This window comes from Petromyzon marinus, chromosome 48, assembly GCF_048934315.1.
Source record: "Petromyzon marinus isolate PM22_M1 ecotype Great Lakes invasive population chromosome 48, UKy_Petmar_22M1.pri1.0, whole genome shotgun sequence".
Classification (NCBI taxonomy): Eukaryota; Metazoa; Chordata; class Hyperoartia; order Petromyzontiformes; family Petromyzontidae; genus Petromyzon; species Petromyzon marinus.
In genome coordinates, this window is record NC_133714.1 from 1,739,144 (window position 1) to 1,761,542 (window position 22,399).

At 51.4% G+C, this 22,399-nt stretch overlaps 1 protein-coding gene and 1 long non-coding RNA gene across 5 annotated transcripts in view; one reads left to right on the forward strand and one right to left on the reverse strand.

Moving 5' to 3' along the window:
* Positions 1 to 22,399, forward strand: part of LOC116952775 (filamin-C) — a 90,820-nt gene that overhangs the window by 26,853 nt on the left and 41,568 nt on the right. For 2 of the 3 annotated variants that reach the window (XM_032972399.2, XM_032972400.2), the window contains exons 3-9: positions 14,109 to 14,357; positions 16,699 to 16,796; positions 17,433 to 17,580; positions 18,781 to 18,899; positions 19,031 to 19,108; positions 20,324 to 20,486; positions 20,871 to 21,071. In XM_032972399.2, the coding sequence (XP_032828290.1) occupies positions 14,109 to 14,357; positions 16,699 to 16,796; positions 17,433 to 17,580; positions 18,781 to 18,899; positions 19,031 to 19,108; positions 20,324 to 20,486; positions 20,871 to 21,071 (1,056 nt within the window). Of the gene's footprint in view, positions 1 to 13,649; positions 13,971 to 14,108; positions 14,358 to 16,698; positions 16,797 to 17,432; positions 17,581 to 18,780; positions 18,900 to 19,030; positions 19,109 to 20,323; positions 20,487 to 20,870; positions 21,072 to 22,399 lie in introns of those variants that run through there. The other variant, XM_032972401.2, reaches the window with a different exon arrangement.
* Positions 2,640 to 14,120, reverse strand: LOC142931067 (uncharacterized). Of its 2 annotated transcripts, none has more exons than XR_012947076.1 (2): positions 14,036 to 14,120; positions 2,640 to 4,950 (listed from the first exon to the last, which is right to left on the reverse strand). It is a non-coding gene; the product is annotated as an uncharacterized LOC142931067 (long non-coding RNA). The 2 variants fall into 2 exon arrangements; XR_012947075.1 differs by lacking the exon at positions 14,036 to 14,120 and adding an exon at positions 5,100 to 5,249.

Below are 22,399 nucleotides of genomic sequence, written 5' to 3' on the forward strand. Positions count from 1 at the left end.
TTTCCGCCCCCCCCCCTCCTAGTCTGGTGCCTGGGCTACCTCCGGCCCATGCAATTGCACCGCCTGCACACTCACTCGACAGCTACGCCACTGGTAGTAGCGCTGTTACTCGCCCACGTGTGGGTTCTGTGCTGTCTGGAAAGGAAATGAGGCATTGTGAGGGGGTGCTTGTGTGAGCAGACACACGCGGGAGAGCTGCCGACCGCGCCCGTGACGGCGACTCGTCGGTTCGTCGATTTAAAAAAGAAAAATGGAATCTCGCGTGCTCACGGCACGTGCGTCAAACGGTGCCGGCCGTGAAAATCGATTGCTTCCCGATGGATGCAAATCGCATGCAAATGATACGGCAGTGTTGCATTCCGGCCATTGGCAGCTTCAACAGAGGAGGAGCAACAAAAACAGAGCAAGAATAACTTCTAGCAAGATGGCAAAAATTAAGGCAAAAAGATTGTATCCAAAAAAAACTTTACTTGAAGCTTTCGTGGCGGTAGGAATTACTCTTTAGTTATTTCGGTAAAGTTATGTAGAAAATAAAATAAATAATGGAATTCTATTACCTATTTTATTTTCTTTCTACGTGACTTTACCGAAAGAACCAAAGAGTATACAAAAATGTTTCGTCTTTTTTCTAAATTTTTCATAATTTTTAGCTCTTTTTACATTTTCACCCTGGTTGTACTGTTGGTGCTTTGCCATGAGGCAGAGCATCATCCTTTCGGATCTCTCGCAGTGCAATCGTTCTTGTGAGAGAATGGCCCCCAGGAGCGGACATCTTAGAGCCGCTAACGGTGGGTGCAGCGGTAACACTCGTGCCACCCTGGTACACGTGCCACCCTGGTACTAGTACCACCCTGGTACACGTGCCACCCTGCTACACGTGCCACCCTGGTACACGTGCCACCCTGGTACTAGTACCACCCTGGTACACGTGCCACCCTGCTACACGTGCCACCCTGGTACACGTGCCACCCTGGTACATGTGCCACCCTGGTACACGTGCCACCCTGGTACACGTGCCACCCTGGTACACGTGCCACCCTGGTACACGTGCCACCCTGGTACTAGTACCACCCTGGTACTCGTGCCACCCTGGTTCTCGTGCCACCCTGGTACACGTGCCACCCTGGTACACGTGCCACCCTGGTACACGTGCCACCCTGGTACTCGTGCCACCCTGGTACACGTGCCACCCTGGTACACGTGCCACCCTGGAACAGTGGCATGCTTTCAATTACCATCTCGGAGGCCTTCTCCGTGGAGTTTCTACGTTCTCCCCCCTTCCCCACTGCTCTGCATACATTTCCTCCAGATTTTCCGGTTTCCTCCCAATAGCAAACAAAAACATTACAGAGTAATTGGTGTTTGCCAAACATCCCAACGTAGGACCCTTCCCGGAATAAAACAAAGAGTCTTTACACAGTCAGTGTGGATTTATTTGGTAAAATTAATCATTGTCACTTATTATCACCATTATTATTATGATGATGATGACGACGAGGGTGGATGAAATGAGACAGGAGAAGGGCATTTCATTCATGACACCGGGAGGCAGGGCGGGTGGGGAAGGCCCCGGTGCCTGCCACGCTGCCGCCGGGCGAATTGCAACGAAGCGGCCGCCGAGGCTCTTGCCCGGGGGACCCTCCAGCGGTTTCAGCGGATGCCGGTAAACGACGAGCGTGACCTCATCGCTTCAGCGTACACCGTATAAGGGAATAGTGCAAGTGCTTTAATTACTCGCTCCCTCGATGTTTAACTCTTTGCAGTGGGGAGAGGCGGGGGGCGGGGGGGGGGGTTTCTTTAAAATATGATTACTATGAATAATTGTTAAACGCACCGACTGGATCTTACAGACGTGTTCGGCGAGTGATTTTTGCGCGGGACTTTCACACGGTCAGAGCATCGATGAGCAGAATCGATAATGAATTTACAAAAGATGGACTAAGGCGCAGGTGCAACCCTTGCAATTGCTTGGCTGCTGCCACCGCTGGCGGAAGTGGCGCGTCTCCACCGGAGGTGGGGGCACCTCCGCTGGAGGGGGGGCGCCTCCGCTGGAGGGGGGGGGGGCGCCTCCGCTGGATGGGGGTGGGGGCACCTCCGCTGGATGGGGGATCTTTCTTAATAACCATTTTTTTTGCGGATAAGAAGACTCAGATGCCGTTGGGGTGTAATGGTTAGCAAACTGGACTTATAATCCAGAGGCCACCGGTTCCATTCTCCTGCTAATCACGATGTCGCCCGGTAATTACCCCACTTAATGTGCGGTACAACCATGAATTACTGTGGATGATAAGATGATTGTGCCGGCTGATATAATTGCTTTCCCGGACTCGACGGCACCGGCGGGTTATAGGAACGCGGATAACAGAAGCTCCCCTATACTGCACGTGACCCCACTGTATGGGGGTGGGGGGGGTCAGCGAATGGACATGTTCGCACATGTCCTGCCACGCAGTGATGGACGGGGGGAAGGAAGTTTGCGTTTCCTGCAAGTAGCGCCGGCCGACTGCACCGATCGCCCGTCGCGCTGTTCGCACGCGCGCGGCCCTTCTGCCTATCCGGTGCTGGATGAGGGCCTCCGCGCTCCGTGCGGGTCACGGGGATTGTTTGCCCTTGCCGGGTCACGTCACACGGTGCTGGTTGGGGAGCATGACCGTGAGAGCATGCACGTGCAGTACAACAATGGATATTGATGGACTGCCCTCTGGCGCCCAGCATCGCAGACACCTATATAGTCGTTCCTGCCTTATGCACGGTTGTTGCCCGTGGACGCTGCCTGTCCTGGTTTTCACCAGGATCGTCCTCTTGTTCAGGTGGCTGTCCTGGGAAATCTGTAAGTCTTCGTCCGAGACATTAACAGTTTGTTCAGTTGCGTCACAACAACAACGACAACCACAATAATAATTCACCTCTCATGACAATGCATTCACGTGGAGTTCTACCTTCATCTGGCATTGTGAGATATTATTCCCGCGGTATGTCCAGGTTTTTTTTTTGTTACTAAGAGGTAGTAATCTCGTGGCTGCTCAATCCATGCACTTTTCAGGCTCAAACTTGCTTAGCTTCATCGATCTAATATAAAAAACATGCGCATTCCAGGCGATTTGGTCGAAGCCGCAGCATGCTGACTAACTCAAAGCAAATGCACACACGTGTTTTTTCCACATTCGTACAAATCCTTACGTCCGGCCAGTCACCCTAGCGTCGCTTATGCGAGCACACGGTCAAGCCAAAGGGATACGGAGCTAAGCTGGAGCTATCTGGCTGCCCTAAGGGGCCTCCTGATGATACTGTGTCAGGAGATGCTGGGTTCGAATCCGGGCTTCGGCCGCTTATTATGGAATCACGCTTTGCAGTGTCGCGAGTTTAAAGGTCTCAGCCCAGTCACCGATGCCTGCACGAATGATTCTTAATAAATTCGAGTTTTTCATTCACGTGAGTTATTCCAGCCCCCCCCCTCCCCCCGTTTGATTGACGCGCAATGAACACTCGTTGTACAACATGTGTAAGGCGTGGCCCCCAGTTCGCGTACAGATAAACGGCGTAGCTCAGAGGCGTAATTTTCTTGACGCCGGCAAGGAAAAAAGGTGGGGCACGATCCCCCTTGCCTGGGATTTGGATTCACGTCTGTCACGATTGTACCACGAGCTGTCTCTGCCCTGCTTACAGTGCCAGCTGGGCAATTTGAGCAGGGACGATAAAATGATGGGTTCTCTAAGCGAGTTTGTATTTATGCCATGAACAATCTTGCCCTTACAGGGTAAGGCGTGCACACATTAGCCCCTCTGTGTGTGTGTGCGCGCTTGTAAGCGTTTATCGGAGAGAGATTCCTGGTGGCTCCAATGCCAAATTTGGGCACCAGCTTCTGTGCCTGGCCTGTGCCTTATAAAGTCAGGGCGAGAGTTTCGTTTTGAATCCCAAGCATTTTGCTGAGAGCGTGTACGGTAAGGGAATGCAGACTTAGAGGAGTTAAGCTGTGAATGTGAGCGTAAAAATAAATATTTCGCCGACATGGAAATTGTATTGATGGAATGTCTGCGAGCTCTGTGGAGATGCAGTGGATAGAGAGGGGGAAAGATCTCAGCTTTTGAGCCGTGGTTCTGCAGTAGACTTACCCCAGCGAGAAGAACCACCGTGAAAGTGTTTCTCCACGAGAGATTCGTGAACATCTTTCTATTACGATGTACGGCGTAAAAGAAAGGTGGAAACTAAAGCACGTTTGTCACAGCTGGGCGCGTGATGGCGAAAACCTAGAGAACGGACGTAGACCAGAGGCTAAGGTGGACAGGCAATTTTGTAGATTTAACTGGGAGGATTGTGTACAAATGTTACTCATAGTCTTCAGGTCCGGAGAGTGGAGTCGTCTGATCATCGTTCGACGATGTCACAAACACTGAGTGATGAGCGAAACATCAAACAGAGAGAGCTCCGTGTTGAGGTTTCGAGGTGCCAACGAGTTCAGAGAGTCCGAGACTGTACGGGGCGGGTGCTGGGCTCTGTTCGCAGTCTTGAGCCAGCGGTGGAAATTCCTCATTCTTCTATTGGGGACGAGTCTCTCCATGAGTTGACCTCTGCTGACTTCCCACACTCATTTGATTCAAAACCCGGAGGGATGATGGCACGAGTCGATCCCCAAATTGGATTTAAAATCAAACCTTACAAATCGAGAGTTTCGCTGGAAGAAGATGAACTATTTGCTTGAAATCTCAACATTGTAACAAATTGCGTTTGCAAAGTTTACAGTCCATTGTGCCGCTTTTGGCAAAGCCCCCGTGAACTTTTGACGTAGCGAAATGTCTTGCGTCTTTGATTTACCTTCAGTTTTCTTCAAGTGGTGAACAGCGGTGATGAACGGCGTGACACGGCCATCAGTCGGTGCATCGAGCCAGTGCTGTCACCATCCTGGATTTAAATCCAGGTTCAGCCGCTCGTGGTTAATCCGGGTCCCCAGCTCTGTCAATAACGACCGCACAAAAAAGACTCTTACGTTAAATTCATGTTCTCATTTGCAATGCTTATTCTCTCTCTTGATACTTGTTCCGTAAGAAACACTTGTTGCAGTGTTTCCCCCTGGTGTGTATAATTGAAGCCTGTTTAATTACATCCGAGGCAGCTCTGCGGTGTCATCCTTCTCCGACACAGGGTGATGCACCGCCTGCTGCAAAGGCTGCCGGGGATGTAGCCATCATTATTCCACGACCCTGTCGCCGAAGGCACAATTTGAGTGTCTTATAACTGGTGAACAACACAAACCCCCCCCCCCAACAACAGTAAAAAAACTAAATATGAAATCGCCATCAATTAATTAAAAAATGTTTACTCGAAGGCCTGCTTATTTGCCACGCATAGCTAAACGATTAAATAAATTTTGTACAATAACGAGCTTCTCAAGTAACCCAATTCCTCGGGGGGGGGGGGGGGGGTGGCGGGGGTGGCTGCCCCCCTCCCCGCCGGCCTCAGGTGTTGACGTCAGGCCGTCGCCATCCTGCACGTGGGCGAGACACGCGCGCAAGCCGCTGCCGCCACCAGTCGCGTGGCAAGCGTGGGGGGGGGGGGCAGGCAAGGGGGGGGGGGTGCCTTGCCCCCTCTGGTGGCCAAAGCTACGAGTTGGGGCCCCCTTGACAACCACCATGGGATGGGTTTTTAACAGTTTAGTATTGTAAGTAATACAGGTTTTGTGTTTTTGCTTTTGCAGTGCCGGATGAAGCTAGTGCGGGGCATGTAGCATATGTTATAAAGGGGCCCTAAAAATAAAAAAAACGTATTAAAACACATACATTTTTACTTGCATAGTAAAGTAATTGTATTTTTTTTCATTTTCTATGCAGCCAGATAAAAGTTGAAGGCGGTGCAGTACTATAGTAATAGAGAAAGTGCAGAATCACTGAACCGGAATTGACAGCTTGAAAGCATTTAGCGCGGGGCCCTTGAAAGTGTGGGGCCCGTAGCTACATGTGTAGCTACTTTTGCTACTAGGATAACCCGGCACTGCTACGGAGTTGTAGTTGTCGGAGCCAGCCCCCTCCCCCTTACAGCGTCTCAGTGTTGTAGCCAGTGAGCGCAACCATGCGGTTCGGCAAGAGGGGGAGCCGCGACACATTGGAGGGAGCCAGCTGCGACCGTGCGAAACGAATAAAATATTGGGGGCCTCGCCTGACCAACGCCCACTCGCTGGCACCGAAACTACCACCTCGGTAGGACCCCGGTGCTCGGACGCTGAGCGCTGTCGATTGGAATCTCGCGACAATTCGCACGCACGACGCGACGCGTCTCCAATTCCCAATTTCCCGCACGGCCCCCTCCTCGCCCGCCTGCCCGCTCAGTCGGTGGCCTTCGAAGAGCCGCGACGCAGAGGCGGCTCTGCGAATGCCGCGGGGCACGCCGCTCGTGTTGAGTGTGAACGCTTGGGGAGCGGTGGCGTGGCAGGTTAGCGCTGCGCTGCGCTACGAACCCGGCGACCTGGGTTCTTCGATTCTCGCTCACGGCCACCCACACCAGCGACGATTTTCCAAACCGGTCCTGGCCCCCTCTCAGAACGTGATTATTTTCACTTCGACAAGAGAGGCACGTGCGCTATAAGCGTTATTGAACGCAAAGTCGCAATGATTGGAAGCTCTGCACGGCAAGACGCTGTTAAGTTGACTGCAGTTAGACAACTCGTAGGCTACCGATTTCATTCTTCCTGTTAGTGTGGGAATAGCACACACACACGCGCGCGCCTGAATGCAATAACAATATTACATCGCGGCATGGAGAGCTCGCAACCGTTGGGACGGGGGTTGCAAAGAGAACGCGAGTTGAATAAACATTTTTGCCGCATCCTTAAGACATCCTTAAGGAATTTACATTGCAGAGGTCCCGTTCGGAGTCTGGCCCAGATGTGCTGCCGGGGAATTGTGGGCGGAGGGAGGGGAGGTAGGGACGGAAAGTGCCCCTTGAGGAAGTCGTTATACACATGTGCGTGTGTATATACTCCCAAGTACACGCTCGCTTCCCCGGAACCCCAATAATCGCGATGCGGGATGGCTCTAAGAAGAGAGAGCACCTGGGAGTGTGGGGCGATGGCGTGACTCGCACGCCAGAGATCCGGCCGTGCCACATTCAATTGCTGATGAAGGCCCACCGGAACGGTGGGTCGGTGCAGGGGCAAAACGTCGGACAACAATTCCAACAGCGAGCGGAAACAACCCGAAAACAACATTGGAAAGATCCATGCATTCCCCCCCCCCCCTCACTTAGTCGCGGATAAGAGAAGTTCTACGACACGTATTAAAGCTCCCTAACAAACCAAGCTAACGAGCCCAGCGCTGATCCGGGCCGTCCAATTAAAGGCTCCGTCCGTCATAACGTTATTGACATTTACATCTAAGCCACCGTTCAATCTTTCCAAAACTGAGTGGTGGTGGTAGTTAGTTGGGTGTCTCTCGGCCGCGTCTAAAATATATTGCGGCTCTCCAGACACTGACGACACACACTAGCAGTGTTGTGGAGTCAGAGTGTAGCTGCGGTGTCAGAGTGTAGTTGTGGAGTCAGAGTGTAGCTGCGGTGTCAGAGTGTAGCTGTAGGTTCAGCTTGTAGCTGCGGTGTCAGAGTGTAGCTGTCGAGTCAGTGTAGCTGTGGAGTCAGAGTGTAGCTGTAGGTTCAGCTTGTAGCTGCAGTGTCAGAGTGTAGTTGTGGAGTCAGAGTGTAGCTGCGGTATCAGTGTAGCTGTCGAGTCAGTGTAGCTGCGGTGTCAGAGTGTAACTGTAGGCTCAGCTTGTAGCTGCGGTGTCAGAGTGTAGCTGTGGTGTCAGAGTGTAGCTGTGGAGTCAGAGTGTAGCTGTAGGCTGAGCTTGTAGCTGTAGGCTGTGCTTGTAGCTATAGGGTCAGCTTGTAGCTGTAGGCTGAGCTTGTAGCTGCGGAGTCAGCTTGTAGCTGTAGGCTGAGCTTGTAGCTGTAGGGTCAGCTTGTAGCTGTAGGGTCAGCTTGTAGCTGTAGGGTCAGCTTGTAGCTGTAGGGTCAGCTTGTAGCTGTAGGCTGTGCTTGTAGCTGTAGGGTCAGCTTGTAGCTGTAGGCTGAGCTTGTAGCTGTAGGGTCAGCTTGTAGCTGTAGGGTCAGCTTGTAGCTGTAGGCTGTGCTTGTAGCTGTAGGGTCAGCTTGTAGCTGTAGGGTCAGCTTGTAGCTGTAGGCTGAGCTTGTAGCTGTAGGGTCAGCTTGTAGCTGTAGGGTCAGCTTGTAGCTGTAGGCTGTGCTTGTAGCTGTAGGGTCAGCTTGTAGCTGTAGGGTCAGCTTGTACCTGTAGGCTCGGCTTGTAGCTGCGGTGTCAGAGTGTAGCTGTGGAGTCAGAGTGTAGCTGTAGGCTGAGCTTGTAGCTGTAGGGTCAGCTTGTAGCTGTAGGGTCAGCTTGTAGCTGTAGGGTCAGCTTGTAGCTGTAGGCTGAGCTTGTAGCTGTAGGCTGAGCTTGTAGCTGCGGAGTCAGCTTGTAGCTGTGGAGTCAGAGTGTAGCTGTGGAGTCAGCTTGTAACTGTCGAGTCTGAGTAACGGAGGCAAGGGCGTTGGCGCCTGTAACCCTTCTTCTGTCCTGCGCGTTCACGCGGAGTGCTCATATTGGGGGGGGGGAGGCCCGGTCGATGCGCCATGAGGCAATGGAGAAACTATGCCGCGTGAGGTCATCGCACGTTTGAAGAAAATGCTCGGTGACCAAATGAGGAGCTGTCGGGCAGTCGGTGGTGGTGGTGGTGGCGGTGGTGCCCCCGCTAGCGCCTCCAGACGCTGAGTGTGCCCGCCTCTCCCACGCTCGCTGATGCCGCATTTTATCATGGGATGAAATAGTCCCCATCATCATTATCCCCATCATCATCATCACCATCATCGTCACCATGTAGGATACATTTATTCGTTCGTTCGTCTCTCGGTCCGCTCGTCCTGGTGAGGGTCGCAGCGGCAGCGTGTTGATTAGTGGCGGTCCACACCTCCCTTTGCCTGGCAACGGACAAGCACTACTTCACTATACACTATTATACACTACACTATACACTACACTATACACTACTGCACTATACACTACACACTACACTATATACTACACTATACACTACTGCACTACACTATACACTACTACACTATACACTACTGCACTATACACTGCTACACCATACACTATTATACACTACACTATACACTACTACACCATACACTATTATACACTACACTATACACTATTATACACTACTACACTATACACTACTACACTATACACTACTACACTATACACTACAACACTATACACTACTATACCATACTCCAGTATACACTACACTATACACTACTACACTATACACTATTACACTATACACTGCTACACCATACACTATTATACACTACACCATACACTACACTACTGCACTATACACTACTACACTATACACTACTACACTATACACTACACTACTATACTATACACTAAACTATACACTACACTACTATACACTACACTACTATACACTACACTATACACTACTATACACTACACTACTATACACTACCATACACTACACCACTATACACTACACTACTATACACTACACTATACACTACACTATACACTACACTACTATACACTACACTAGTATACACTACACTACCATACACTACACCACTATACACTACACTACTATACACTACAATATACACGACCATACACTACACTACTATACACTACACTATACACTACCATACACTACACTACTATACACTACACTACTATACACTACACTATACACTACTATACACTACACTACTATACACTACCATACACTACACCACTATACACTACACTACTATACACTACACTATACACTACACTATACACTACACTACTATACACTACACTAGTATACACTACACTACCATACACTACACCACTATACACTACACTACTATACACTACAATATACACTACCATACACTACACTACTATACACTACACTATACACTACACACTGGGCTCTATGGAGGCCGTCGTTAAGCGATTAGTCGTTAACAGGGGTGGTCGTTAAGAGGGGTTCTACTATATATAGACACATGGTAAAGGCGCAGCCTTGCAATGATTTGCTCATGCCACTGCTGGCAAAAGGGGCCTCCACTCCAAAGAGAGTTCTATAGAAGCCCCTCTATAGAGGCTATTTGGCCTACTCTTCCACGCTGACCAGATGTCTTGGAAGAGGTGAGAGTACCAACACTTCGCCACACCGCACGCGACCTGTCAATGGGCTAAGTGTGGTGTACCGGCGATCTCTAGGCTGCAGCATACATATATACACAAGGTGTATACTTGTGTGTGCGTGTGTATATATACACAGTATTGTTTATAGTATTGGGCATACAATTGGCCAAATATCCCAATCCCAATGCAGTCCCCTCCTGAAAATAGTATGAGACTCCGTAAGGGTTTCCTGGATAAATTCATTTCAATCAATGTTCTTCAATATTATAATCGATCAGTATTCCACACTAAATGGGGCGTTGCGGATACTGCACCCGCCAAAGCCAGGCTGCTGCTCCGTCAACTCTTTCTTACACCCCCCCCCCCTACCACCACCACTTACGTGAGAGTTTTCTGTCGCGGGAAAGGTCGATCCAGTGCCATACCATGCTGTGGCTGGAGGAATGTGGTGGGGGGGGGGGCCCGGGGGGGGGCCCTCCCAGTTGAGGCCCCTCCCGAATGTGAAGCCAAATTTAAGTAAACAAAGCAAACAAGCATTGGTGGCTGGTGGTTCAAATGTTTGGTGGGGAGTCGTGGAGTGTGAGATGTTATCTACCTCGACTGGTATACAGGAGTCCGTGGGTTCGATCCCAACCCTGATGCCTGTATATTTGGAGTTTCCGTGTTCTCCCCGTGGTCACATAGATTTTTCTCAGGGTCCTTCGGCTTTTGCCCTCCACATTTAGAATCAACAAAATCATGCGTTTTAGAGTTTTTGGCTGCTATACATTTCAACATGATGAAAAGCCACTTGGTTGAGCTGTCATTTGTCGCCAGGTCCCCTCTGAAAACGGGGCTATGTATATAGCTGAGTTATCCTTCACTTGGTAAATAATTATAATAATGATAATCATGAGTGCGATGGCTACCCGAGTACTTGAGTCACGTTTCAGTGCCCGCATCGGGGGTTGACCGTGTGAGTCGGTGGACGTCCCCGAAGGATTTCTAAAAATGCTGCCGGCGAACGATTGCAGAGGGCCTCGCCGGCGTTGCTCCCGCGGCCCACGGAGGTTTGAGATTGGCGACCGCGGACAACACTGCGAGCGGGATGTTCGAAACGGCAGCGTCTGCCGTGCGATGTTCTGACGCGGTTCAATGTGGGGCCATTGCTGGAAGCTAGAAGGGGCCCTAAGCTCGCAGTACGTGCCTCGAGAGCCATTTGAAATGGGAGGTTTTTACTCTCACGTGTGCCTGGTGCGGGGTGTGTCAACAACGGCGATGTTTGCGTCTCTTATATGGCCGCTGTGCGGCTGCGACTTTCGTGGCTTGGCGGAGCCAGGCACTATTGACTTTTCCTGTTCAATGAAACGTGGAATGGTGCTTTCTGGGTCACATCGCCAGGTATACGATGACGTTATACGACCATGTTACCCGTCCTGTTTGACACCATTTATTCGACTGTCTGGCACGCAAATATTGGCTCGGCTGGGACCATCATTGTACCCGTGTAAGTACACACGGTGTAATTTCTAATTAACCTTTACTTTTTTAGCGTGGGCTGTCTCTTCTGCGCTTTGACCAAATCACCTGCAATGCACCCGTCTGCGTCAGATCTCAGAAGCTCAGCAGGTTTGTGCCTGCACAGCACTCGGTTGGGTGACCACCGTGACTACGTTTGTGGGGCACCGGAGGGCAGTGCGGCATAACCCATCGTTGTGCCGTACTCCTACGCTACCGAATCTGTGCTCCCCACCTTCACCAACCGGCACATACAAGCATGGTGAAGTGTAGTCAGATAGCCTTCTTGACCTTGCACAGTGTGAGGAGGAACACATTCAGCCGTGGGATTGCGAGAAGGGACCGTACATGTGCATGTACGTACGTACGTATGTTGAAATTATTTCGCACTGTACATAGCCAACCGTGCTAATTAGAGGTGCGGGGAAGGACAACAAACCAAACATAAAAAGCAGTTCTAAACCAATGAGCTTTCAATATAGATTTAAAAGAAAATAGCTCCAGTGGCTTCTGAATATCAGAAGGAAGAGCGTTCCAGACGGTCGCAGAAGCACATCTGAAAGCGTGCAATGCGGTGACTGTATTTGTTCGATGGCCAGCGAAAAGCCGTGCTGCTGCGAGGATGACCACCGGAGTTCATGTGATGATGGCTTATGCGCCTTGACGGGATCAGCACGTGTCACCTACACGCACAGCCGCGCTTCCTGTGCAGCCTCTACCCCATTCTCCTCGCTAAATGTTATCCCGCACATTCCTGCCGGACAAACGTAGCACATGCCGTTGATGCCGGCCCACCCGGCTGCGATCCATCACGCGCCGCGGTGCCGTGTTCGAGGAGTGGCCCTTGCCGAGAGCATCAGACCGAAACTTTGCCGATGAGACTCAGAGATGTGGAAACCGCTTCGGAGTTTGACCGCTTTTCAAGTTTAGTTTTCCGCAATTTCACCGTAGGTTTTAAACGACACGTGCGCACAAGTGTGCTCAGTTTGTTGTCCTTACCCCGTACCTCCGATTAGCGCGGTTGGCTACGTACGATGCAAAAAAGAACTTCAACATACGGGCGTACATACAGTATACAGCCTTGACTTAAAGCTTTCGTGACTGCAGGAATTCATATTCTTTGGGACTTTCGGTAAAGTCACGTAGATAGGTTCCAAGAAAATAACAAAAATAACAAAAACTACGACGCTTCGATCGCTTGTGTAGCGATCGAAACGTCGTAGTTTTTTGTTATTTTTGTTATTTTCTTTGAACTGATCTACGTGACTTTACCGAAAGACCCAAAGAATAGTATCCAGCCTCTAAACGTGTGCAAAAACTATCAGCATTTACATAGAGGCTGTGTGCTTTGTGTACTCGTGCCTGTGCGTTGTTTGAACTTGGTCGCGAAAACTGAATCTTGATCGTGAAAACGTAACATACCATTGTGCCCAAAGGAGAAAGATTGTAATCAATGCGTGCTACCTGTTATGAAAATATGGATCAGAATCGTGGACATTAACGAAGAAAATGGAACAGAAATTGGAACAAAACTTGGAAACGCGCACAAAGAAAGATGGATAGCAGAAGAAAGCACGGTGCATGCTGGGAATCAGATTGAGAGATGTAAAGAGTAGCACGTGTTAGAGAGAACATAGGCAGGTCAAAGACACCTCCTCCCTGACTTGAAACACTTCAGGGCGCTTGGGCAGGATGCGTCACCGGAAGGGACCATGGCTGGCAATTGAGACTCATAATGGGAGTGGCGGCCAAGAGTGGGAACGCGCCCCAGAGGACGTCCACCGCGGAAATGGAGTGATGAAATCAGATCGTGTGCATCGGGTGGATCGCTAGATTATGGGCACAGTTTTAGGCAGCAACGGCTTGATCGTGGCATTTGGCTAGCGATTGGACGTCACAGGACACGTGACGTCTTGTGATATTGCTGCGTGTAACTAAACGATTCAGAACCACTGCTCTGTTCGTCCCTGGATACATTGTGTCTGTGTGTGTGCATGTACGTGCGTGTGTGTGCATGTACGTGCGTGTGTGTGCCTCTCTGTGTGTGTGTGGGTTTCGTGCGTGCAGCAGCGGTTATGGTGCTGCGCTACGAATTCGGCGACACGAGTTCGATTCCCGCTCATGGCCAATGCCATTGACGATTATCTGAACCAGTCCTGGGCCTACCCTAGGTCGACTCAGCTTCAAATGAGTACCTGATGCGGTGTGTAGTAAACATCGTCACTGGGGCCATCCACCCCCTCGTGTGCCGTACCGGCCTTCATGTATGCACGTATGTATGTTGAACTTGTTTCGCACCGTACGTAGCCAACCGTTCTCATTGGAGGTGCTACTCACCAACAACACTCGCCCCAACGGCCTGTCAGGGCTAAACCGAGGGATGATCTTTTTGTGTTGCGTGGCGCCACAGACAGCAAGGCCATCGTGGACGGGAACCTGAAGCTGATCCTGGGCATGGTGTGGACGCTCATCCTGCACTACTCCATCTCCATGCCCATGTGGGACGACGAGGACGAGGAGGAGATGAAGAAGCAGACGCCCAAGCAGCGCCTGCTGGGCTGGATCCAGAACAAGCTGCCCGACGTCCCCGTCACCAACTTCAGCCGGGACTGGCAGGACGGCCGGGCCCTGGGGGCGCTCGTCGACAGCTGCGCGCCAGGTGACTCGTCGGTCGCTCGGGCGCCGACCCAGGCCTGGCGCTGCTGACGTCACGGAGAGTCGGCGCCAACGGTTGTCCCTCGGTCTAGCAGATGTTAACTACCTCGCCTGGTATACAGGAGGTCGTCGGTTCGATCCCGACCGTGACGCCTGCTGTATATTTGGAATGTGCGTGTCTCTCTCATCATCATCAAGGTGGCTAGGAGATGTTAACTACCTCGCCTGGTATACAGGAGGTCGTGGGTTCGATCCCGACCGTGACGCCTGCTGTATATTTGGAATGTGCGTGTCTCTCTCTCTCTCATCATCATCAACGTGGCTAGGAGATGTTAACTACCTCGCCTGGTATACAGGAGGTCGTGGGTTCGATCCCGACCCTGATGCCTGCTGCTGTATATTGGGAGTTTTAGAACCCCGCGTTTAGATTATTTGACTGCTATAAATGTCCACGTAATAATCCACTTTGTTGAGCTTTCATTTGTGATAGCCAGGTCGCTTCTGAAAACAGCTGTATAGCTCCGTGGGCCTTACCTGGTAAAATAAAATAAAAACTCTTAATCGGTGAATGGCCGACGCTCAGATTGGATGGTTACGGGTGGTACCGCCTGCGCGCGGTGCGGTAACTCCCGCGGGTGTAGGAGCCACGATCATCGCTACCGTATGCTCCAGATTAGAAGACACCCCGGAAAGTAAGGCACGCGCCGCAGAAAGTTGTGCTTGGTGTCGCTGAAGTGATCCAAATCTCGTTTCACGCCACACACTTTTAAATGTAGATTGCGCTTGGTGCACGTTTAAGTCATCTCGATTGACAACTCATTTCTTTGGAACTGCTTTTTGTGTTTAGTTTGTTGTCCTTCCCCCACACCTCCGATTGAAGCGGTAGGCTTCATACGGTGTGAAAGAAGTTCATCATACACACGTACACCTCTGGATTTTACAACACAACCCCAACTACTATGTTTTTAAATTACGGGGGGAAATGAGAGTTTGTATTACCTGGAGAGCCAGCTGATCGTGATGACCGTTGCTCATTTAATTGTTTTAAATACTTTATTTTATGGCAACACAGTTATGAAATAGCAATAATTAAAGTTAACAAAAATAATTAAAGCTCTTTAAATAGTTGCTATGCATTACATTGGTATAATTATAAATAGTTATCCGCATAAACCGGCAGTGTAGTTATGATGTGACTTTTTTCTGACAGCATTTGTGATGAAAGCGTTGTTACGAACTCTATTATCGCAATGAGTGGGAAAACTTACGGCATTAAAATGCTGAGTAAAGTGCTGTTGAATAACATTCAAGTAACATTCATTTCAACTTCAGGTACAGCAAAGCACTAAAACAATACAAACAAAAATGCCAAATACAATGACAAAGTTGTGGGAAAATGACTTTGTGCTAATTGTCGTATCGTGAAATTCGATATCGCAAAGAGGAAACATTCTATCGCAGCGACCCTAGCTGTGAGATACGAGCCCTCCTCCCAGACTGACGTCATGGCTGCTTCTAAATAAAGTCCTCGTTCGTGAAACGAAGCTCTTGACACTGGCCCAGGGCCGAAGAATGCAAACGTTGCTGTCGGGCGTTGATGTCACAAAATCGAAGGATGTCCACGGGGGAAAGGAACGTCACGGGACTACTTCCGAGGTCCCTTCGATTGCCTCTTGCCCACGCGAGGCGGTGCGGCGGGCCTTTTCACGTGGCCCGGCTGTGGAGCCGTTTGTCGCGGGTGAAAGAAAACCGAGCTGGAAATGGGGCAAATTAAGTGAATAAGCTAATTTTAACGTGATGTGATTTCGTGGAAGTTTTTGTTGACCAGGCTGAAACGATCAACTCGCACCGTACGTAGCCAAACGCGCTAACCAGGGGTGCGTGGAAAAGACAACAAACTAAACACAAAAAGCAGTTCTAAAAAAAAAATTGTTTTTAATCTGGATGATTTAAAAGTGCACAGCTCGAGTGGCTTCCTAATATCAAGACGAAAAATCATTCCAGACGGCTGCAGAAGCGCATCTTAAAGCACGCAATGCAGTAACCGTCTTTCTTAATCGCAGGCAGCTGAAACCTGGATTTGAACCCAGCGTGTCTGTGGCGCTGACTCGTAAGTGAACATAGGACCCATAGACTAACTTAGGACGCACAGGCTCTTGTTCGTTTCTCATTCATCAGACAAGCATGTATCTCTCGCCCTCTCTGTGGCCTTAGCTCGGTGAGCCACTCCAGTAGCCTGCATGGGGCCAGATTGGTCACGTGGGCTCACTGCAAGACGAGCCCCGTCTCGCAGCAGCGACGCAACCGGACTGAGTTGGTCGACTGCGCGGGTTTGTGCCTTTCAGGCCTCTGCCCGGACTGGGAGACGTGGGACCCCAGCAGGCCGGTGGAGAACGCCCGTGAAGCGATGCAGCAGGCCGATGATTGGCTGGGAGTCGCTCAGGTGACCCGTGCTGGCCCCTCCACCAACGCCGTCTTCATCAGAGAGATGCGGCTTTGATATTGGCTCGTTGGGCAGGGGTGAATGGATTTGTCACATCGCGGGGCTGTGAGTGATGGCGATGGCGTGGGGAGGCCTTCATCAAGCAGTGGACAATGGCTGATGATGATGATTACATCAGAATAATTACAGTATTATAAAGTATCTACATGCAGTTACATTTTTATTTAAAGCTTTCGTGACTGCAGGGATTCATATTCTTGGTTCTTTCGGTAAAGTCACGTAGAAGGGAAACAATAAAATAAATAAAAATTCCCTTCTATGTGACTTTACCGAAATAACCAAGAATATCTACAGGCAGTTGGATTATGCCAGATCAAAGCAGCTATGCTTATTTTCAATTATGTTTTGTATGCGAATTTGAAGTGCGATGTGACAAAACGATTTCAGTAATTTATTCAGTCCACCACTGCTCTGGTGCTGTGTAAAAATCGACACCGGGAAGACAAAGGCAGCCGGGCGTGCTGGCTACACCACCACGTAGGCGTTCGGGAACAGCACTCGTCGTCCTCAGCCTGCGTAGGCTATCCGGGGAGAGGGAATCTTTGTCCCATCTTTGTCTCTGCGTGCCTCGTGTAGGTTATCGCTCCGGAGGAGATCGTGGATCCAAATGTGGACGAGCACTCGGTCATGACCTACCTGTCGCAGTTCCCCAAGGCCAAGCTCAAGACCGGGGCGCCCCTCCGCCCCAAGCTCAACCCAAAGCGCGCTCGGGCCTACGGACCAGGTGATGTGCCACGGTGGAGAGATGGGTGATATCTACCTCGACTGCTATACAGGAAGTCGTGGGTACATCTGGAGCTTGCATGTTCTCCCCGTGGTCGCATGGATTTTTCTCCGGGTCCTCCAGTTTTTTCCTTCACATTTAGAATCAACATGACGCGTTTAGAGTGTTTGGCTGCTGTAAATGTGCACGTGACAAGCCACTTCGTTGAGCTGTCATTTGTGGCCAGGTCACTTCTGAACAAGAGCTCCACGGCTCAGTGGGGCCTTGCCTGGTGAAATAAAAACAGTTGAATGCACCGCTATGAGGGCAAGGCGGCGGCAGCGGTGGTGCCTCGAAATCCAGAGCTTCTTAAGTGACGGTGCGTGGATCGCGTAACGATCTGCTGAGAGATATTCCCAAGCAGGCTCTCATCCGAGCATTAGCTAGGCTCAAATCCTCCTGAGCTTCCAAGGTCTGACCAGGTTGGGCGCATTCAGGGCGAGTTGGCCGCAGGCGAGTGCTGTTGGTGTGGGTGGCGAGCCGAGTGATGGTGCGTGTCTCAAGTTCAAGTGCGGGCAGGTGTTAACGGTGGAGCTGAGTGTGACATTTAAGTTTATCTGTGCATGCGTGCGCTTGGGTGCGTGCGTTGTACATACGTGTGCGCGCCCGTGTGTGTATACACACACGTGTGTGTGACTGTTTGCGCACCTAGGGTGATTCACGCACTCTGTGATCCGTGTCTGATTCAAAGCACAAGCAAGCGGAATCTTGGCCTATCCTGAGCCTCCCGTAGGTCGACTCAGCCTTACACGAACACCTATTAGGCATTAACACTGGGGAGACAAACACGGCTGGGCGTCGTTTTGTCAACTCCACCCTTTTTGATTCCCACGCTGGCCTTTATAGGTGCTCGTTAACAGCACTTGCTCCTTGGGATCTGTACGGTGAATGGCGGGGGAATCTTTGTCTGTGTGGCTGTGTGCGGTAGCGTAGCGGTTAGTGCTACGAACCCCGTGACCCGAGTTCAACTCCCGCTCGCGGCCAACACCAGTGACGAATATCTGAACCGGTCCTGGGCCTCTCCTAGGTCTACTCAGCCTCAAATGAGTACCTGATGTGGTGTGTAAACATCGCCACTGGGGAGACAAAGGTGCTCACTAACAGCACTTGCCCCAACAGTCTGTTAAGGCTATATGGGGGATCTTTGTCTTTTTCTGACAGGCGTGGAGCCCAACGGTAACTACGTGATGCGGGCGGCAAACTTCACGGTGGAGACCATCAGTGCCGGCTCGGGAGAGGTCCTCGTCTACGTCGAGGATCCAGAGGGACACAAGGAGGAGGTGACCAACTTCAGTCTCTCCATGCCACCGCAGCGTCAGCAAACGACAGCCGCGTATCGATGTGGCGATTAACCCCCCCACTGACGCTTTGCCTTGTTAACCTTGACGCGCGTTTCTCTTTGCTTTTCAAGGCCAAAGTAACGACGAACAATGACAAGAACAGGACGTTTTCCGTCGTCTACTTCCCCAGAGTGGCCGGGCCTCACAAGGTAAACGAACGGGGGGGTTGGGGGGGGGAGATTTATCCCGAGGGATCACCGCTCGTGCCGAGAATGCAAAACACGAGTTGACCGTGGTCAGATCACCCGAGAAATGCATCCGATCCCAAAAAGCCTCGGAAGAGTTGGCACACGTTCGTCAGTCGCACTTGTGTGTGGCCTTCGAAGTGCGGTACACGGTAAGGCGACGTTACGGGCAGTGGCCCCTTAAGAACCACTGCCAAAAGCATCGCCTTATTTATGCAGGTTTCCCGCCCCCCTCGCTTTACGCGGTAGTAGATGCGTTTCACAAAAACAAAAAAAGGGTGCGCAAAGCGAAGTCGCGTCGCGTAGCGTGGGCCGCACGGTCACCCGACCCACAATGCAACACACGAGGAGACCAGCTGTCTGCCAAGTAGCACACACACACACAGTACACACTGCTGTGCGACGTCCGACCGCATAGCCACACTAAAAACGCCTAGTGAGAGTGATTTTTTTTGGTAGAAATAGGTTAGCCACGTAAGCAGCGTGAAATTGCGCAAACCGAACCAGCGTAAAGCGTGGGAAACCTGGATATACGGTGCCTTTTAAGGCCAGTGTTACTCAGGAGTGTGTAGAGTGTTTTTTTTTTTATGTGTGCTTGCGTATCACTGTTGCCAATGCAGCAGCAGCATCACCAGATAATTAAATTTGGAAGATGGCGCTTGGACAGGGTGACCACCACGCACACACCTTGGGTGTCTTAGGATTTGCGGGGACTACATTGTTAAAGCAAGATACATTATTGTACTGTACTTTTGCGCTCGCACATCTATGCTCCTCGCACTAACCGGCATGGTGATGTATGGTCAAACAACCCCCGCGACCCGCACGGCGTGTGGAGGTCCTCATCCAGCAGTGGAGTGTCAAAGGTCTGAAAGCCGTATGGATCGAGTGTCGATGGAGAGAAGGGGGTGGAGCGGTGGCCCATTGCTCACCACCCTGCACTGAGAGCCCGGCGATGGCCTGAGTTGGATTACCTCGGTGACGATTAACCAAACCGGTCCTAGGCCTCGCCTAGGTCGGCTCAGCCTTAAACAAGTACCTGGCGCCGTGGGTAACCGTCAGTACCGGGGGAGACAAAGGTGGCCGGCGATGGTGCTGGGCCACGCCACGCACCCGTGCGCCGGGCGCGAACAGGGGGGCTGATCCTCGCGCTGTCTGTGCGTGTCCCGTGTCCGCTAGGTCACGGTGCTGTTTGCGGGACAGCACATCAACAAGAGCCCGTTTGAGGTGGAGGTAGCGATGCCCCAAGGGGACCCGGCCAAGGTGACGGCGCGGGGCCCGGGGCTGGAACCCACGGGGAACATCGCCAACAAGACGACCTACTTTGATATCTTCACGGCCGGTGGGAGTTTACATCGCTGCTCTACTGGCGTGTGGTCCGAGTTGTCGCTGCTGCTGTTGCTGCTGCTGCGAGAGAACACATTCAGCTCCAGACCATCTTGCCGTACACGCAAGAGTAGAATAGAATTTGCTCATTAATTAGGAGTCTACCGAGACTAGCGGTCTCTTTCACGAATTCATTCACTCATCGATTCGTTGTTGTCATTCATTTGCAACTGGACCATGGTTGGACGTGCGGATCGTTAGCGCACGGTTAGCGGATCACCAGTATCGGTTCCGCCTGTGCCACACGCACACACACACGCGCACACACACACACACGCGCGCACACACGTACACACGCAGCGTTGTGATGCTGCTGCTGTTGCGCCGCTGCCGCTGTCAGGCGCGGGCGTGGGCGACGCGCACGTGGAGGTGGTGGACCCAAGCGGGCAGAAGGACTCGGTGGAGGTGACGGTGGAGGAGAAGGGGGAGAGCGTGTACCGCTGCACCTACCGCCCGTTGCTCGAGGGCACGCACACCATCCACGTGTACTTCTGTGCCGGCCCGATTCCCCGCAGCCCCTACTCCGTGCTCATTGGGGAAGGTAGGCACTTCCTGTTTGCCACTGCTGCTTCCACTGCTGTTGCTGCTGCTACTGCTGCTACTTTTACTTCGACTGCTCCTACTGCTGTTGCTGCTGCTTTTACTGTTATTGCTCAACACGTAGGAGGCTTTCGCAACCAATATCATCCATAATCGAGGTTTTTTGGGTGAGATCACGTAAATATAGAAATGTGTCGTTAAACCCACCACCACCCGACACAGCCAATTTACTCGTAACGAAAGGGCACGTTCTGTTTACGTGACAACTTACGAATTGGCTGTGTCGGGTGGTGGCGGGTTTAATGACATATTTATACATTTGCGCGCTCTAACCCAACAAACCTGTGTTATGGACTGTTACTGCTGTTGTTGCAGCTGCTGCTCCTGCTGCTGCTGATGCTGACAATGCTTCGACTGCTCCTGTTGCTGCTGCTGTCCCCCGTGCTCCCACAAACCCATGGGATTTTCGCACAGCTCCTCACCTAACTTTGCCGTCTCCCTCTTCTCTCTCTCCGTTTTCTGTCGAAGCCATCATCTGGTGGCGGGGTGGGGGGGGGTGCCGCTGCTGTCGGGGGTAGAGAGACGCTCGCGTCGCTGTCTCTCTCTCCCGCCCTGGATGTGTCCCGTCGCCCGTCGGCGCCTCTCTCCGCCGGGACTCTTTCTTGCCACTTCCGCTGAGCCGCTCTCTGTGTCTGGGCTCTGACCTTTCCACTCGCTCCTCTTCCTCCCTCGCAGCTCCTCCGTCGGTCACTCTCGAGTTGACTAACGTAAGTGACTCGGGTGGTGCAAATCGTGTTTTAAACGGTGAAAGTTTGTCGTGCAGAGGCGAATTCCATTCCTGACCTCGGCTAGCAGCGGTGGCGAGTGATGTTACAACCGATTCTGGGCCTCCCCTAGGTCAACTCGGCCTTAAATTGGGACCTGGTGCGGCGTGCAAACATCAGCACAGGGAAGTATGAAGGCGGCCGGGCGGGCGCCATTGGCTTTCCTCAATAGGCGCTCGCAAATAGCCCCTCGCCCCAAGCGGTCTGCTCAGGCCCGTACGGGGTGGTCACGTGGTCAGGTGGTCGAGCATTTGCCATCTGTAGCAGGAGGTTGAAGGTTCGAAACCGGTAGCCGAACCTGGTTAATACCGCAGGTGTATTCACAGTGGACGTTAAAGATCCCGTGACTAATTTTTATTATTAAATTAAAAGCAGGTCAAGTGTGCTGGTCTCATGGTTCAGATTTTCCGAAGTTTGAATAAATGCTCGCAAATTACTGAATTGGGAAGCAAGATAATAACATCGCCCCCCCCCCCGAATGGCAGACTAATGCCCACTCGCTGGC